Source organism: Anoplolepis gracilipes, chromosome 15 (assembly GCF_047496725.1).
Source record: "Anoplolepis gracilipes chromosome 15, ASM4749672v1, whole genome shotgun sequence".
NCBI lineage: Eukaryota > Metazoa > Arthropoda > Insecta > Hymenoptera > Formicidae > Anoplolepis > Anoplolepis gracilipes.
In genome coordinates this window covers 5,982,205-6,001,327 of record NC_132984.1, presented here as the reverse complement: position 1 = coordinate 6,001,327, position 19,123 = coordinate 5,982,205, and the positions used below count along the sequence as shown (strand labels likewise).

At 28.6% G+C, this 19,123-nt stretch overlaps 1 protein-coding gene across 1 annotated transcript in view; it reads left to right on the top strand.

The window, feature by feature from the left end:
* The window catches only part of LOC140673853 (fatty acid synthase-like), a 25,414-nt gene extending 6,291 nt beyond the window's left edge, over positions 1 to 19,123 (top strand). Inside the window, exons 4-20 of the mRNA XM_072907074.1 lie at positions 360 to 591; positions 1,307 to 1,725; positions 1,896 to 2,186; positions 4,470 to 4,680; positions 6,981 to 7,141; positions 7,413 to 7,730; positions 7,827 to 8,332; positions 8,508 to 8,812; positions 11,456 to 11,857; positions 11,957 to 12,975; positions 13,101 to 13,342; positions 13,590 to 14,283; positions 15,648 to 16,476; positions 16,721 to 17,208; positions 17,390 to 17,644; positions 18,571 to 18,828; positions 18,889 to 19,123. Coding sequence (XP_072763175.1) covers positions 360 to 591; positions 1,307 to 1,725; positions 1,896 to 2,186; positions 4,470 to 4,680; positions 6,981 to 7,141; positions 7,413 to 7,730; positions 7,827 to 8,332; positions 8,508 to 8,812; positions 11,456 to 11,857; positions 11,957 to 12,975; positions 13,101 to 13,342; positions 13,590 to 14,283; positions 15,648 to 16,476; positions 16,721 to 17,208; positions 17,390 to 17,644; positions 18,571 to 18,828; positions 18,889 to 18,987 — 6,729 coding nt within the window. The 3' untranslated portion in view covers positions 18,988 to 19,123. The remainder of the gene's footprint in view (positions 1 to 359; positions 592 to 1,306; positions 1,726 to 1,895; positions 2,187 to 4,469; positions 4,681 to 6,980; positions 7,142 to 7,412; positions 7,731 to 7,826; positions 8,333 to 8,507; positions 8,813 to 11,455; positions 11,858 to 11,956; positions 12,976 to 13,100; positions 13,343 to 13,589; positions 14,284 to 15,647; positions 16,477 to 16,720; positions 17,209 to 17,389; positions 17,645 to 18,570; positions 18,829 to 18,888) is intronic.

The following is a 19,123-nucleotide window of genomic DNA, read 5'->3' as shown; positions in this document are numbered from 1 at the left end:
CTTGTTTCGCGTCTACCGTTCGACTTCGAACGACCTTTTTCTCTTTGTTTTCGATTTTTGATTTGCTCTGTCTTTCGAGCTCGTCTCTTATTATTGTGAATTAAAAAGTCGCGTACATAAACATCGTCATCGAAAACATATGTTCGACGGTCAAGAATTTTAAATATAACGATCGATATAATAATACGACACATATATACAAAATTAAATGTCCTTTACAAAAATGTCTTTTACGCAAAAATAATTCCCCACATATGTTAATATGTATATAAAGTATATTACACTGAATATAAAAAGATATAATAAAAATAAATATTTTTTATACATATAAAAACTATATCATAATTACTAACTACTAGATTGCTGGATTACCCATAATTGGATCCAATAAAAGTATTGCAGCAAACAGAATTTCTTATTGGCTCGGCATTACTGGACCATCGTATAACATCGATACTGCATGCAGCTCGAGTCATTTTGCTATGGTTGAAGCTTACAGAATGATTCGATCTGGCATTTGCGAAGCGGCTATTGTTGCTAGTGTCAATATATGCATAAATCCTTTTCTAACTTATCAGTTTTTTCAACTGGGTATGTGAAAAATAATATTGGGTTTAAAGTTATTGAGTAGTCAAATTATCTAATAAGTATGTTAATAAATATTTACTGACACATTCATTATGTTTACAAAAGAACAAGCCCTGAAAAGGAATGGGAGAAAAAAATGCAGTAATTAGTCGCTAATTAAATAATCAAAACCTCAGTATTAATAATCATTAGGATAATTCAAATTTCTAAATTACTTTCAATAAACGCTCACGAAGAGCATAGCGCTAAGAGCGGATTTGTTCGCGCCGACAAATCCGCTGCGCGAATAAATCCGCCGTGCCGATTACTTCCGCGTTTGAAACACGTCTTACTGCAGCTACAGCTTGGTGCGACTCAGTAACGAGTCGTTAGTCGTTCAACCTGTAAATAAATGTAAATAGTTATATTTTAGACAATAAAACTGGTTTGTTGCAAATCGATTAGTAATTTAAGAGAACGTCGGACTTATCAGATCCGTGATTTTTACGAGTCTTTGTCGCTGTTTATCGCGCACACACATTACATAATTTTTAATTAATTTTTTGTTTAATCATATTTTGTTAAATTTGATAGTTTTTGTTTTTTAATAATAATTAATTTGCTTATATATATTTATCAAAATTTGCAAATAGACACTTGTTAGTATAATGAAGAAACTAGAAACAAAATTATATCTTTTTTATTGCTTGAAACAAATAAACTACTGATATTATTTTAGGAGTTCTATCTGCTGATGGCTACTGTAAACCTTACGATGAAGAAGGTACTGGTTATATGCGTAGTGATGCAGCTGTAGTAGTATACTTACAAAAAACAAGAGATGCAAGAAGAATCTATGCAACTTTTGTTTATGGTAAAACCAACTGCGATGGCTATAAAGAAGAAGGAATTACCTTTCCATCATTTGACAAGCAAAAAATGTTATTGGAAGAATTTTACCAAGAATGTGATATTTCGCCTCTTGAGCTATCCTACATGGAGGCTCATGCGACTGGTACTCTAGCTGGAGATCCTGTGGAACTTCAAGCCATCGATGAAGCTTTATGCGCTAAAAGAGACTTTCCTCTGTTATTGGGTTCTATAAAATCGAATATTGGACATCCTGAAGCCGTTAGCGGTCATTGTCAAATTGTAAAAGTAAGTTTATAACAAAATATAGTAGAATTAATACAATTGTATGACCTAATATGCTACATGTAAGCTCATGCAAGTATTTTTTACTTAAATGTTATTTTTCATTATTTATTATAATTATAGAACTTGCAAAATATTATTACCATTATAAAAAAATGTATTTACCTTATAAGGTTTTAATAGCGATGGAAACTGGTATAATTGCGCCTACTATACATTTTAAACGTCCACGAAAAAATATGACTGCTATCATTGAAGGAAGAGTAAAAATAATCACTGAAAAGACAGAATACAAAGGTAGTTACATCGGTATTAATTCCTTTGGATTTGGCGGTGCTAATTGTCACGTATTATTGAAATCAAATCCAAAAATTAAAATTAATAATAAAGCAGACGATAATTTACCTAGACTAGTAGTTACATCTGGACGTACAGAGGAAGCAGTTAAAATTATATTAGATGACGTAAGTACACATTATAATTTCAATAATAATAATTTATAAGGTTTTTAAATAAAACTAATAAGAAGAAAGGCAATATAACTAAACAAAACTCCTAAGTATCAGTTACAGTTACACAAATTGTACTAACAAGGGAAGGTATGGAAGTATCCCCCTCTGATTTTAATGCGCTTTAAATATGTTGTAGTCTAGGTCAAAATAGGAGTATTTTTTTACGTGCCCATACGGCCGTTAAGGGGATAAAACACCCTCTTGAGAAAAATCGGTTTTTATATTTCTAAGCAAATACCGTCGAAATGATAAGAGATATAAAAAAAAAAGCTTTAAATAAAAGTTTTACGGTTTCTAATGTGCTCTAAAACTGTGCAATTAAATTTTTCGAAAATGTCATATTTTTTAAAATCCTCCCTCTTCCCTTCATTTTTGAACGTTGCTTGTAACGTCGTTACCGTTACAGTTACTTTTTTTTCGGTAACTGTAACAGAGTAACGGCGTTACAAATTTTGTTTGTAACGGAAAAAGTAACTTTGTTACATATTTCGATAACGAAATTAAGAGTTACTTTTATCGTTACTTTTCAGACAGCACATATCTTTAAAAAATGCTTAAGAGACAACTTAAAGACGTATTATTATCTTTTAAATATTTTTAAGACATCTTTCGACCTTTCTGTGCAGTCTAGGATTTTTTTCAAGTATACTTGAATATACTATACCTTTTTCGAAAATAATTTTCAAATAAAGAAACATTGATATTTTTCATGCATATGCACGCATTTTATATGGTACATGTAACATTATACTATAGATACGTGTACACATATACGTGAAATGGGACTTAAGATTGATAAGAGTATTGAAACGCAATATCACATACTTAGAAACTGGTGGCACCTCTTTCTAGTATTTATCTACTTTGTAAAAAACATTTAACTAGACAAATAATTCAATGATTAATCAAGAATTCGATGTTATGAAGATTATCGTATCCTGTTAGAATTTTAAAATAAAAAAAATTGAAAAGACGCGAAGAAAGCGATTTTATATTATATTATTATATTTTCCAATCTATTGGAAATAAACTAACAATAAAAATATTATTTTATTTATATTTACAGAATCTAAAAGTGTTTAAGAAAACTTGTTTACACGGTTTTCCAAAAGTTTCTCTTATTTAAAATAATTTATTATTATCAAAATTATTACACACTTTATATCAATATAGCAATATCACTATCAAAAAATTATATCATTTTGATTACTTTATTGTAAAATAATGTTCAAAAATTTGTAGTGCTTAGTGTAAATTTGATCTTGTATTAAAAAAATTTTTATGTAAAGTTTGTATTGTATACAAAAAAAGTAACGGAAATTGTAACGATTCGTTACCTTTTGAGTAACGGTAACGGTAACGAGTTACTTTTATAAAGTAACTTTCCCAACTCTGGTAAACACACTTGAAACACACTTGACCTCAATTGACGAATACACACGTATACACTCACACGTATATATGTTTACTAAAATCAGTCCCATACACACATATATAGTATGTACGTATTCTGTAATCCTATAATTTCAAAAATTTACAACTTTAATCGTTATATTTCGGCGAGAAAAAATCACATATTGGCAAAAAATATTGATTTTAAAGAGGAAGAATAGGACTATATGAAATCATGGATTAAATTTATAATTTATATAAAATTATGTCACATTAAGGAGCGTGGCATTTATTGTTTAGTTTCAGCTCTGCAAATATAATAGGATAATATATGTGCCGCACTCCTTTTCCTATAATTACGCGCGTTTCGTTGTTAACGCGTGAGCAATAAGTAAGAAAGCAATAGATGTGAATAAGAATCAAGAAATTTAATCGAAAGTTGCAAATATAAAACAGCCGTATTAAATATCTCATAAACTATTCAATTTTTAGTCATAATATCTTCATAACTTTTTACACCAAATATTGCAAACAATCAATTTATATAAAAAATATTGATTCTGTTTAAAAAGCTAGGTTTATCTGCACATCACCTTGGTACTTACTTAAGGTCAAACTAATTGCATCATCTTATATTCTTTTCAAAGTTACAAAACTTTGTAAGAAACATTTTTCGATAGAAGCCTTGGTTTTCGAAAAAAAAACATTTGATGCGTGCGCTCTGATAGACTTTATACATATAAACTTTTAATTTTATTTAACTTCCGCAATATAATACTAACAATAAGATGATATTGTAAGATAATTGTTATATAGTTACAATTAATAATAACTTACTTATAGGTATACAGTCGACCGATAGATGTAGAATATATTTCTCTGCTACATCATATTTATAGTGACAATATAAAAGGTCATCCTTACAGAGGATACATAATTGCTGGATCTAAACTATCTGATAACGCAATAATTAAGATGGAAAGCAACGTATATACAAAAAGACCGATTTGCTTCGTATTTTCTGGAATTGGATCTCAGTGTTTTCACAATATTGGTAATTAAATTATAATATACACACACGCGCGCGCGAGCACGCACGCACGTACGCACACATATATGCATATATATATATATATACAGGATGCGGCTATAATCTGGACAAAATTCAATTTGAAATTCTCGCTATATTATAATTCCGCCCGATGCGCTAAGTGGAACTAATGTATAGACACACATGTGGGTAAAAAGTTCGTAAATAAAAAATAACGGAACACGTGTTGCACAGCGCAAAATATAATCAAAGAACAGCGATAATTGAAAACGCCAGACAGATACTGCTTGAAATAATCAATTTTTACGGATACTCCCGATCAATAGTCACGACATTGTACAAAAGTATACGACTTCAGAGAAGTCTGAAGAAGAATCCTCCACACTAGCAAAAAAAATATAGATTTAAAACTCTGCAGCTTGATAAGAAAAATTATCTTGATGAATTCAAGTAAAGTTTCGTAAAGTACAATGTTTTACCTACAAAATGATTTTTTCTTAATTTTCCTACGATTTTGACCAAATTACATGACTTTGAAACTAATCTGTATTTTTCAGAAATATTATAGATACTCGGTGAAAAATCATCGTAGGAAAATTTAAAGAAAAGCATTTTTAAGCTTAAAGTTTCAGTTTTAACGTGCTATCAATAATTTTTTTAAAAAATTTGATCTTACTCCTACGCTCTAAAAAAGAAATATTGTTTTTTCTTTACATTACATATTTTTAACATTCTGCAGTTCTTTAAAACAATTTTTCTCGAAAAATTTAAATCAAATTCCTTAAACTACATTTTTCCTACAAAATCCTTTTCTTAAAACTTTCTTACTATTTTTTTTTGACCGAATTACATGACTTTAAAACCAGCCTTACATTTTTATTGAAAAAAGACGTTTACCGCCAGCATGTGCGCGTATGTGTTTGTAATAAGTGCTGAATTATCTGATATCTGGTTATGCGGCACATCTCTAATTGTAATAATTATACTTCATTTTTTTACCACTCTGCAACGCGCTATTCATTATCTGCAGCCGTATTTAAGTTTATGTCATAATCAAGTACACTTCTCAACAAAATTAAAAGATCACTTAAAATTAGCATAAAAAAATAAGGTCAAATTCAATTTCATGTATCTTTGGAAAAATGGTAGCGTAGAGCGATGTTTAAAAAAACATTTTAAACCTCGAAACACACACACCACCTCAAAGATACATGAAGTTGAATCTGACCCTTTTTCACGCTAATTTTAAGTGATCCTTTAATTTTGTTGAAAAGTGTATAAAGCTTGCAAAATGCAACTAATAATATTATAACTACTTCTATTAGTTTACTTCTTATACAGTCCGTATATAAAAGATTCAGATATATGTATTAAACTAATTTTTATAAAAGTGAACAGATAAATATGTCTAAATAAATGAAAAAGTCTAAAACTACAATTTTTTCGACTAAAATACATATATATATAATTATAGAAAATCACAACTTTTAATATAGTTGTAGAAAATCACAATTTTCTACGTACATTTATAGAAATCTATAAACATGCTCAAATCACATAATTTGACATAAAAATTACACAGAAATAATGTAAAAAATTTTAGTCGCATTATAAAAAATATAATTTTCGCATAATTTTTGCGTGAAAAGTTGTAAAATTATTTCCAGGGATGCACATGTAAAATAAAAAAAAGAGGGTGAGTAAAATGTTGGTATAAAGATCTGCAGACGAAGATCTACTAAAAAATTTAATGCACTTTTAGGTGAAATTAGGAGTAGTGTGAAAGTCCCCCCTTTTTAACCTAACATATTTAAAACTATACAATGTATGCAGTTACATATTTAATAAGACTTTTTGAATAAATTATCTATTTTTTTAATTTTTATATTATATTGATTTTGCTATGTTAGATGTAACATTTCTAAAAAATTTTATTTTAAAGTGTTTTCTTAGTTTTCAGTAAAAAAATTACAAACTAAACTACAATATAATACAAATAATTAAATAATTGCAACAAAATTGACACTAATCAAATTACTATTAAAAGTGACTCATTTCGATCCCTTTGAAGCAAATTTTGACCACTTTCCCATTTTTTTATTTTCATGTTTAGTAGCTCAAAAGAGAAAGAGCTATAAGAAAACATTCGTTACATTTTTTGGGCAAAAATCAGCACATTTACCCATCCTCTTTCAGAGATTTTATTTATATTTAGATTTATTAAGTAAAAATATTACATTATTTGAAACAACGCGTATATCAACAATATTATGCAATAATATATTCTTTTAAAATATTTGTAGGTCAAGCTTTAATGAAATTTCCAGTATTTACAAAAGCAATCCATAAATGCGATACTGTCTTAAGACCTCATAACATATTTGTCACAGATATTTTAATAAATGAAGACAAACATATTCTCGACAACATAGTTAATTTACTTGTGGGCCTCACTGGATTGCAGGTATGAACGTATTTGTATGTATAAATAAAGTATACTGTCTGTAGATCGCAAGATTTTTTTGATATTATCTAATTTTTGTAAAGCTTTATACTAAAGATCATAAAAAACTAAAAATTCTTATAAATAAAATAAAAGAATTGAAGTTAAAAAGAGCTCTTTAAATATACATAATTATATACAGAAAGCGAAATTTGCAATATTTTATAATATTATTTTATTCAAAAGAAGAATATGAAAAGTTGGAATGCATAAAAAATTATATGTATTGCAGATCGGAATAGTTGATCTTTTAACAAGCATTGGTATCACTCCTGATATTATAATGGGTCATTCCATTGGCGAGTTGATTTGCGGATATGCCGACGGGTGTTTAACGGCCGAACAAACAATCACAATGGCATATTATGTCGGCTTAGCATTTTTTAAGTCAAAAATAATAGATGGTTTAATGGCTGAAATTAATCTTCATTTCAAATCTTTGAAGAATATATGTCCATCGGATATTGACATAGCTTGTTACAATAGTTCAAGTAATTCTATTGTAAGTGGACCAACAAACTCTGTAAAAGCATTCCTCGCAAAACTACAGGTTTGTAAATGCTTAAATAGTTTAAATAAAAAAAAATTTATTTATTGCTTAAAATTATGTTGAATTAAATAAACGATAAAGTTTATTTTTATTTAGAATAAAAACATTTTTGTAAAAGAAATTGCCTGTGGACATGTACCTTTTCATAGTCGTTACGTCGAGCCTGCAAGAGTTAAACTTTTGGAATATTTGAATCAAATATTGCCACAAACAGTGTCTCCAAGCTCAAAGTGGTTGAATATGTTGAATGAATCTTGTGGACAGTTTAACTCATCTCCAAATTCATGTCTAGCAAAATATTATACAAATTATCTGCTAACTCCGGTATTCTTCTCAGAAGCTGTGCATTTTATTCCAAATGACGCAGTGACGATTGAGATAGCGCCGCACGATATTCTACAATACATTCTTAATAATTCCTTAGAAACAACAGTAACAAATGTCGCTTTATATAAATTTTCTCACAGGCCGAATATTGAAATGTTTTTACACGGAATTGGAAAACTTTATACTGCAGGATTACAACCGCAGATCCTAAATTTGTATCCAGAAGTTAAGTTTCCTGTAAGTCGTGGTACACCGATGATTTCTCATCTTGTAAGGTAAATTATATTTGATATAGCACGAGTTCTTTTTAGTGTAAAAAAACCAAAAAATAATAAAATTTTAAAAAGTAGAAAATTAAATTGCATTACTTTTAAACGTTTAAAATGATAAAAAAACACAAACTAATGTTTCATACATTGTTGAATTTTCCATTAATGAAATACCTTGCAGATGGGATCATTCCGAAGATTGGTACACGTCTTATTATACCGGACAAAAAAAACTTGATGTTGGAGAAGTTACTATTTCTATTAATTTATTAGAGGAAGAATTTTCATATATGACCGGGCATGTCATTAATGGAAAAAATTTATTGCCGGCTACAGGATATCTTTCACTTATATGGCAAATGATCAGCTGGATGAAAAAGATGTATTATCTCAATCTACCAATTGTATTTGAAGATGTCAATTTTTTACGTTCTACGATTTTGTCAAAAGAAAATCCAGTCAATTTAACTTTTATGATTGAAAAAGGTAACTTTTGCAATTAAACTAATTTTGCGAATTAGAATATGAGAAGGATGAAAAATTTTTACATAAAATATAAATAAACAAAAAATTTAGTTGGGAAAAATAAATAAAGAAAAGATTTATATCCAATAAATATAAATCGTTTTATATTATTCACATTTTATTCGGATAGAAATTGTCCAAATAAAAGTGAAAGTCAGACATTTATCTGTTCGAATAATTGTTCGAAAATCAGTTTAATATCTGAATTTCCTATATGAGGATCAGAAATTATGTTGACGTAAAGGTAATCTTTAAGTGATATAAGCTGTTGAATAACTCTTACATATTTTGTCAAAGGTGTTTATGCCACCTTTTAAAATTAGCATTAAAAGAAAGTAAAATTCGAAAAATTCTAATTTTTACAGAAATATTTACATAGTCTGCAATCTGAGTTGGTAAAGACCCAGATGTAATTTAAATTATTCTTACTACGGAACAAACAATTACACACTAACGTCCTTATACGTAATCTCAGTACTAACAAATTTTTTTAGAAGAAGATACCGAAGCACGTCATATATTAGTTGTTCTAAAATTTACAGTAAAAAAATTGATTGAGTTATAAAGACTCATCATGCCGACGAAGGGGTTAATTTTACGATAAAGCAAACTTTTTTCATCGATAAAGAAAAAAACAGTATTTTTACCGTTTCTTCAAACTTTTTTTTTTAATATGATAAAAAAAGTTAATGTTTTTTGAGTGAACATTTTAACCTATCGGAGACATTTTTAAAATCGATTATGGAACGTTATGAAAGAAACATTAGTGAAACATTTCTAAAACAAATATGTGCTATCTGGACAAAATCCAATTTCTATTGTCAATTTACAGTAGACTGGGTTGTAAATTTATTTAATTTTTATATATTGTTTTCATGTTTGTTATTTTAGTCAATATGTTACTTTAATTTCTTGGCAAACTTATCTAATTTTATGCCGTCAATCTATTGACAATATTATATACATATATACTAGAGTCTACATCAAAATTTTTCTTTCTACTATCTTAAATAAAATCAATGAAAATGTCATTGATTAAAGTAATGACAAGATTTCACAAAGATTAATGAGTATAATACTTATTTTTAATAAAAATACATTTTTTTTCTTTTCTTGTTTTACTGCTTATGATTAATGATAAGATTACACTGAAAACCCACTATCATTAATTCATTTTAAATAGATTCAGAATTCAGAATAGATTTTAGTTTGTAATAAAAACTGAATAATTTATAAGTGAAACTTCTTTTTATTAATAATAATACATTGATTTATTTATGGATTAATTTATGTTGGATTAATTATTATATTTTTATAGATACTATTTATAAACATTTCCCCTAAATACTTTGTAGAAATTGTTTTTAACAGACTTAATTGCTTAAGTATCATACAAGCTTTATTTTAAAATGTTAAACAAATTTGATCATCTTATAACGAATTTGGTTGAACTGCACTTATGCACACTAATGCACACAAAAGTTATCGTACACAAATTTACATTAGCATAAATAATTAAAAAAAGAAAATAATACTAAGAACCATTATTAATGTTCAATATGAATAATAATAATAATAACAATTTATATTATTATAATTACCTTAATTTTTTGATTACTTATGTTTACATTGTAAATTTGTGTATAATAATTTTTAATATGCACCAATCGAATTTGCTATTAAGCATAGCATATTTAGCATTTTAAACATTGAAGAATTTCAATGCATAATTCTAATTTTATTAGTAAAAAACTAAATCAATACTTTTAAAATACCTTAACATTAGAATTGAACTACAAATTAGTAACGATCACAAATATATATATATAGTTTTGTTGTTTTGCACTTAAGCATTCCTCTGACAAGCACAGCATAAAATTGCAAAAATCTACGCTCAATAAAGTACAATTAGGAGATATCACAGCTTTTTTTTAATTACAAAATTATTTATAATTTACTTTTACGGTTATTGAAAATATTAATCTAAGTTTCTGACAAAAAAGCATATCTGTTGGCGAGAGCGCGAGGTATCGCGGATTGCCGGACGATCGGTAGCGAGCGAAAACGTTCTAGGAGTCTTGAGACGATAAACGGACAACGGACAAGAGTCAGGCTGTAAGACGGACGACACTTTAGACAAAAATTTAATAAAAAGGTCAAAGTCCTTAAATATTATTTACACTATTTACAGATTCTTGAATTAGTTTGAGAGATCGAAAAGGCGTAGCCGGCTTAAGGCTTTTGACGCGCACTATCGAGAATTTTTATCTCGCTGTTCGCGAGCTACGGAGCGGATAAAAACGAATAAAATTAAGCTACTCAGTCTCACCGCGCGAACAACGTGATAAGATCACCGGGTAGAGAGATTTCGAAAGACTTACAATTAGAGCGAGCGTTTACTCTTTCCATATCTTTACGTAAACGAGACGTAGCGAGAGGTGTGCGGCGCGCTTCGCTTCCAAGGCGCTATTAATTACGAGCGCCAAAATGATCGTTAATAATTAATTTTGCAGATCCTGAACAATATCATGATCATTTTTTTTAAAACTTAAAATATCATTAACCATGTTTACAAGAAACTACTATCTTACGATATTCTTACAGGTAGTAACAAATTCGAAATAATCGAAAAAGATAATGCTGTCGTTACTGGAAAAATACGAGTTCCAGTTAATATTGAAAACGAGAAAATATATACTACATTTATTGATCGAAATGATAATGACAAAGAAGAAATGACTATGAAAGATATCTACAAAGAATTAAAACTTCGTGGTTATCAATATATGGGCGAATTTCGTGGACTAGAAAGCGCGTCAATCACAGGAAAGAATGGTCATATCGTCTGGTCTGACAACTGGGTAACATTTATGGACTGCATGTTACAGATGATGATTTTAGGACAGAATACAAGAAGTCTCTTTGTACCAACAAAAATTCGTAAAATGGTAATTGACCCAAAATCTCATATAGAACACATCAGAAAATTTTCAAATAAAAAGGACGGTAAGTTTACAGTGTTATAAGTAGGCATAATATTTAACGAAAAAATATTATTTTTTTTAAATATGCATATATTTAATATGTTATTGTGTTATATTGCAGAAATCTTTGTACAGAATTATAAACATTTAGATATTTTGATATCTGGAGGAGTAGAAATATACGGCGTCACAGCTACAGCTATATCTCGCCGACAAAATGTAGTCAATCCCGTTCTTGAAGAGTACAAGTTTGTTGCTCATCGAGATTTAACTGTGATGTCTTTACAAGATGCAATAAGAATGTCGGTGCACATTGCGCTTGAGTGTTACAATATGATAAACGTAAAAATTATCGAATTTATCGAGGATTGCGATAAAGTGATGACGAAGAATTTAAATTGTTTATTTATGAATACAGTTTTAGAACAATTACCACAAATTCAGTTTAATATGAAACTGGTCGCAACACACGAGCAGTTCAAAAATATTGCTTTGCCTGACAACGTTACTGTAACAGAATTTAGTAAACTGACAAAAAATGAAAATTTTTTAATAGTCATTGGTTTCGGAATTTTAACAAAAAATAAGAACAAATTATATGAACAATTATTATCGGTCATGATGCCGAAGGGCTTTCTTCTGACATTGGAAGAGTTGGATGCTACTTACGACTACTCATGTCTGGATAAATATAGATTAAAAGTAGTTTTAGAGAAACGCACCAACGATAAGACAATTATATTATTAAGAAGAATACAAGATATTAAGAGGAATCAGCAGATTGTGCACGTGAACAATTATGAATTTTCATGGGTAGCTAAACTTCAATCACTCATGAACGTAGAAAACGAGGCTACAAAGACGATTATAGTCGTTGCAGAAGGAGACTTCGAATGCGGGCTAATCGGTCTTGTGAATTGTTTGCGAAAAGAACCGGGCGGTGAAATGATTAGAGGTGTATTTATTCAGGATAAAGATGCACCTACTTTTTCATTGCAAAAATCATTGTACATAAAACAGCTACAGCTAGATTTGCCGATCAATGTTATACGTTCTGATAGCATTTGGGGATCTTACAGGCATTTTCCATTATCATTAATAAAACCAAAACTCGTACAGTGTGCTTATGTTTCTCAAATGGTACGTTAAAAAGATTCGGTATTTAGTAAAAATTAAAATAATATTTTGTAATATTTTATAAAAAAATAATACTTTAGTGTAATTTTAATTGAATTAAAATAATATATTATATTTATGTGTTTTAGATTCGAGGTGATTTAAGTACGCTTTATTGGGTTCAAAATGAAGTACCTATTGTCAACACTAATGAAGAAAATTTAATAAAGATAGTTTATGCATCCATCAATTTTAGAGATATTATGATAGCTAGCGGTAGACTCACCGTCGAATCTATCGCAGTTGAACGAAACAATAGTTCTTTAATTGGAATGGAATTTGTTGGCTTTAACCAAAATGAACAAAGAATAATGGGATTGTGTTCAACTGGGTAAGTTAGCGATATAGATGAGTTTTAATTTATATATTTTTAATTAACAATCTGTTTAGAATAAATTTCTTGTATTCAAATTAGAAATGCTTTTCAAATAAAGCGAGAAAAAAAATTGTTATATTTCACATGTGCTACTTTTTACTGTCACAGAATATCACTCAAAATAAAAACACTTTAATGTGACTTTAATCCAATATAATGATTAATACATTTATATATGATTTTCATTAATTATTATTTTTAGCGGATTGACGAATATTCGTGTAGCTGACAAATATCTTAGTTGGATCATACCTGACGAGTGGACGATGGAAGACGCAGCGACGGTTCCTTGCGTATATAGCACGTGCTATTATGCTTTGTATTTGAGAGGTCAAATAAAGAAAGGCGACAAAGTGTTAATTCATTCAGGTACGGGAGGCGTTGGTCAAGCAGCGATTTATCTCGCTCTTCACGAAGGTTGCGAAATATTTACAACGGTTGGGAGTGTCAAGAAACGAAACTTTATAAGAGAAATGTTTCCTTCTATTCCCGAGGATCACATCGGAAACTCTCGAGACACGAGTTTTGAACAAATGATTATCCAGAAAACGAGAGGCCGCGGAGTGGATATCGTATTGAATTCTTTAATTGAAGAGAAACTGCAAGCATCGATTCGTTGCTTAGCAAAGGGTGGTCGTTTCCTCGAAATTGGAAAATTTGATATGGTTTCTAATAATCCCTTAGAAATATTTGCATTTTCCAAAGGCATTAGTTTTCATAGTATTTTACTAGATAAATTATTTTCTGCCAAACCAGAGAAAAAGGCAATATTATGGAACATAATAAAAGAAGGTTTAAAGAATGGCGCCATCAAACCGTTATGCAGAAAAGTCTTTGAAAGAGATGATATTGAAGCTGCTTTTAGATATATGGCTGCTGGAAAGCATATTGGCAAGGTATAAATTTTCCAATATACATAAAATGAACAGAATAATTAGAGTATTAAATTCTCAAAAAATGCACACAATTTTTGTCTTTTGGGTTATTTTTAATATTACAAATAAAAATTATTTTTTAAATACTCTATATTTTTATTCTTGAATATTAAGTTAAACTTAAAAACTTATTAAAAAAATTTTTGAAATACATACATAGAATGTATAAGTGCATGTTTTAATTTTTGGCTTTAAAAATGTACTTGATTTATTATTGTTACATAAATTTATATATATCTTACTGTTAGCTTATTTATCTTTTTTTTCTCTTATTCTACTAGTTTTTCTTTGTCATCTGATTTATTTTCTCTCTTGTTTGACGTTCATTTTAACACCCCCCCCCCCTCTTTCACTCTCTTTTTTTCATTTCTCTTCTGTTTTTTAATTATATCTTTTCTTATTTTTCTTTAATAAAATCCACGTCCGTTAATTTTATTAATGTTCATAATTAATCTCTTTTAATATTTTTAATTCAATATCAATCCCTTTTAAATATTTTTTTACACTTTTTCCAAAACATTTTTCTAACTTCACTACATCATTAATATATGCCAGCAATCAAAATCTCTCATTGTTACGCCATTAATTTGACTGTATTCTATTTTTATTCTTGTATCCAAGATGAATATTGTAACAATCGAATTTACAGTCTTGGTTGTTTTAGTCGGCTTAAAATTTCTATTATCATTTATTTTGCATTTTGTTTCTTTAAATAGTTATATTAATCTTTGTAACAGCTTTTTTTTATTTCTGATTACTTCTTTTACTCTCTGTCGATATTATCAAAATCTTTAAAATAAAAGAAACAAAGACACTTCTTTTAGCGATCTTATTCTCTAAATTATACTGTAAAATTTATAAGTGTCTTTTTAATCCGTATTGTGTTTCTTTTCTATTTAACCTACATTCTCAGCAATATCTTTTTGCTTTTTTTTCTCTTTAATTTCTTCGTCAATATATCCTGTTAATATAATCATGCAACTTGTATATTATATACAACAGTAAAATACTCCTAAAATTTTCCATTTCCTCCTTTTATGCATTTTTTTAAACATTGGCACAATTATCGCTTTTCTCTGTGTGAAAGGAAAGATTTTGAAAAAACTCTTTTTTTTCAACTATGTTTCATTGACTCTGAAATTTTGTATTGCTTTATATTACAACCACATTTTATTTAATACTTTATTCATTCTTATAGATCTCTATTATTAATTTTTACATTTTCTAACAGTTTCTTATTCTTTATATACTTTTTTCATTTTCTTCCTTTCTCTCTAATATTTTAAAACATATATAATAACGTTTTAAATTGATATTATTTGTAGATAATGATAAAAATTCATAAAGAAGATGAATCCTTGGACACGCCTATACTCGCACGTCCCCGGTATTACTGCATGGAACACAAATGTTACATCGTTTTAGGTGGTCTAGGTGGTTTTGGACTAGAATTAATTGATTGGTTGATTCTACGTGGTGCAAAAAATCTAGTAGTGACTTCACGAAATGGAATAAAGAACGGTTATCAGCTATCAAGAGTAACGTTATGGCAATCTTACGGTGTAAATGTACAAATTGTTACTACTGCTGATACTTCCAAGTACGAAGACTGTGAATCTATATTAAAATTTGCCGAAGAACAAGGTCCTGTGGATGCTATATTCAACCTTGCAGTTGTCTTGCAAGATAGCATATTCAACAATCAGTCCCCACAATCATTCACAGATTCCTTTGTGTCGAAGGCATGGATGACAAAAAATATGGACGAAATATCCAGAACAATTTGTTCCCAACTTCGTCATTTTGTCGTTTTTTCTTCCGTTTCATGCGGAAGAGGTAACATAGGTCAAACAAATTACGGAATGGCAAATTCCGTAATGGAAAGAATTTGTGAAAAAAGAGTGAAGGAAGGTTTACATGGTTTGGCTATACAATGGGGCGCTATTGGTGACGTTGGGCTTGTCGCCGACATGCAAGAAGACGATAAAGAACTTGTCATTGGAGGTACATTGCAACAAACAATATCTTCTTGCTTGGATACACTAGAAGTATTCTTGCTACAAGATCGGGCAATCGTAAGCAGCATGGTTGTTGCCGAGAAAAAAAAAGATTCTCAAGCAACAAATCCACTTGTAGCGGTTGCAAACATTATGAGTGAGTTCATAAGCAATTATTATGTAAAAGATTCGTGACGTAACATTGATATAAAATAAAATAAACTTTTATTTGATAACCTTATTTATAGATTTAATTTTATTAAAATTGCATTATATCGAAATAAACGAGTGCATTAAAAATATTGCAAAAAATGTTAATAATTATTATATTGATATCATTAGATAAATTACGGTTAAAATTATATGTAAATGTTTAATTCTTTCTCTAATTTTTAAAATAGGATTAAAAAATACAAACACAGTAGCGCCAAATGTATCACTGGCTGAATTAGGCATGGATTCAATGATGGCAGTGGAAATTAAACAGACGTTGGAAAGAGAATTCGATATTTTATTAACAGCGCAAGATATCCGAAATCTCAATTTTACAAAACTCAAAGAAATTACAAATATAGCCGATCAAGAAAAGATATACGACGCCACTGAAGATGATACAAATAATGATGCAAATCATTTGGGCGGTTTTAAGCTATTGACTCGAAAACTGAAAGATTCAGACTTGACTCCAGATATTTATGTAGAACTCGCTACGAAAAGAGAAGTTGCTGGAAGCGAAATATTCTTCATACCAGGAATCGACGGTTGTGCAAGCACATATAAATTGATGGAATCGAAAATTAATTCTTCGGCCATATGTTTGCAACACGGTGTACTTAATATGCCGGGTTTTACTTCTTCAATAATGAAATCAGCAAAATATCTTCTGCCTGTATGATTATAAGATAATCTATTTGAAAAACTTATTATTAAACTGCCATTTAAATAATATTTGATTATATGTATACATATGTGCGTGCATGCATGCATGCATGTTTTTTTTATGTACCGTTTCATATATTTTATGTTTATTTTTTATGTATTGTTTCATATTTTTATGTTTATTTTTTCAGCACATATTGGAGAAAATGCAAGGTCGAAAAGAATTTTTAATTGTGGGTTATTCATTTGGATCTTTAATCGCCATTGAATTAGCAAGATTATTAGAAACAAGGAATTTTTCTGGACGTTTAATACTTATAGATGGATCTCCTAATCAAATGAAATGTATGACTGAGAAATTTTTTTCTCATACTTCGGAACAAGAGTTACAAAATAATATTTTACTTTATTTAACAGAATTATATTTTGACTCTAAGAATGAAATGGTTAGTCAATCATTAAAATATATTATAACATCTTATTGCAAAAGTGATTAGTTAACTATGTTTATATGTAGTTAGTAGAAAAAAAGCTTATATAAAATAACTTGTTAGAATGTGCATTAAAATAATAAAATCAATTAGAATTTTTATTTTATTTTATAATCTTTTTATAATTTACATTATAAAGGATTGTAAAGTTTCTTTAACGTTTTTTGACTAAGCAAAACAATAACAATACATATATAGGTACATATACAGAAGTTATATAATATTAACAATAACACTATCGGACAAAGATTTCTTCAAGGATCTTGGCATATATTTTTTTAGTAAATTTGTGTATACTAAATTCAAATTTGATCGTAAAAATGTTAGTTTATCAGGATTTTGAAAAAATTAAACGTGCAAGAAACCACGATTCAATTTTTGCAATCTTTGAGTAGCTAATATATATATATGTAGATAAGCTGACATAATAAAGGAGTTTATCACTGTTTAAATTAAAAGTTAAACATTCAACACTTTACGACGAAAATGTGTAAAGTTCTTGAAAGAACCGCAATTTACAAAAAAGTGGCGTTAAATTGATAAAAAATGCTATTTTTGTTATATTAACTTATGAAAGTCTATGTATGTATAATTCAGCTGAAATAGTAAAAACTATTTTGTGTTTAATAAATAATATATAGGTATACAGATAACACTGTTCGACAAAATTTTTGTAACAGGAGTGTGAATAGTCATTTTCAATGTATTTTTTCTCGCTGAACACGAATCTATTTTGAAAATTTGGCTACCACGTCACAATTTGGAGAAAAATGGCGTTTAAGAAACCAAAAATAATGAAATTTGTCTCCCAAATTTAGAAAGACTATTATTTTATGCAGACTCTATTAATTGTGCAATATAATATATTTTATTATTTACAGCCTATATTAGAGATGAATAACTGCAGTACATGGGAAAAGAAATTAGAACTATTTTTTGCTCACTTTTCGAAGGAAGTTAATTTATTGGAGTTAACTATTGAAAATCAAAAATTATTATGTACGACGCTTTACGATCATGTAAAAGCTATACAAAATTATAATATAACATCATTGCCACGCCTTAAATCATCTATAATACTATTAAAACCCACACTTATGTCTATCACTTTTACTGAAGAAGATTATGGTTTACATAAGGTAAATTTGACTAGAACACATTATTTTTAAGATAATTTGTATAAGCAAAAATACTTTTAGATTACCGAAAGTGCAGTGCAAATTCACTACGTGGAAGGTACTCATCTTACAATGATGAACAATGACGAAATAGCATCATTTATTAATGAAACTACGTAAATTAGGAAATTATGATTCTTACAGATATTATTTTTTTATATATTTTTTATACATTTTTTCTTTTTACAATAATAAATTGTTTTATGAAAATATATATTAAAAACATATAAAAAAATATATTAACAGCATTATGAAT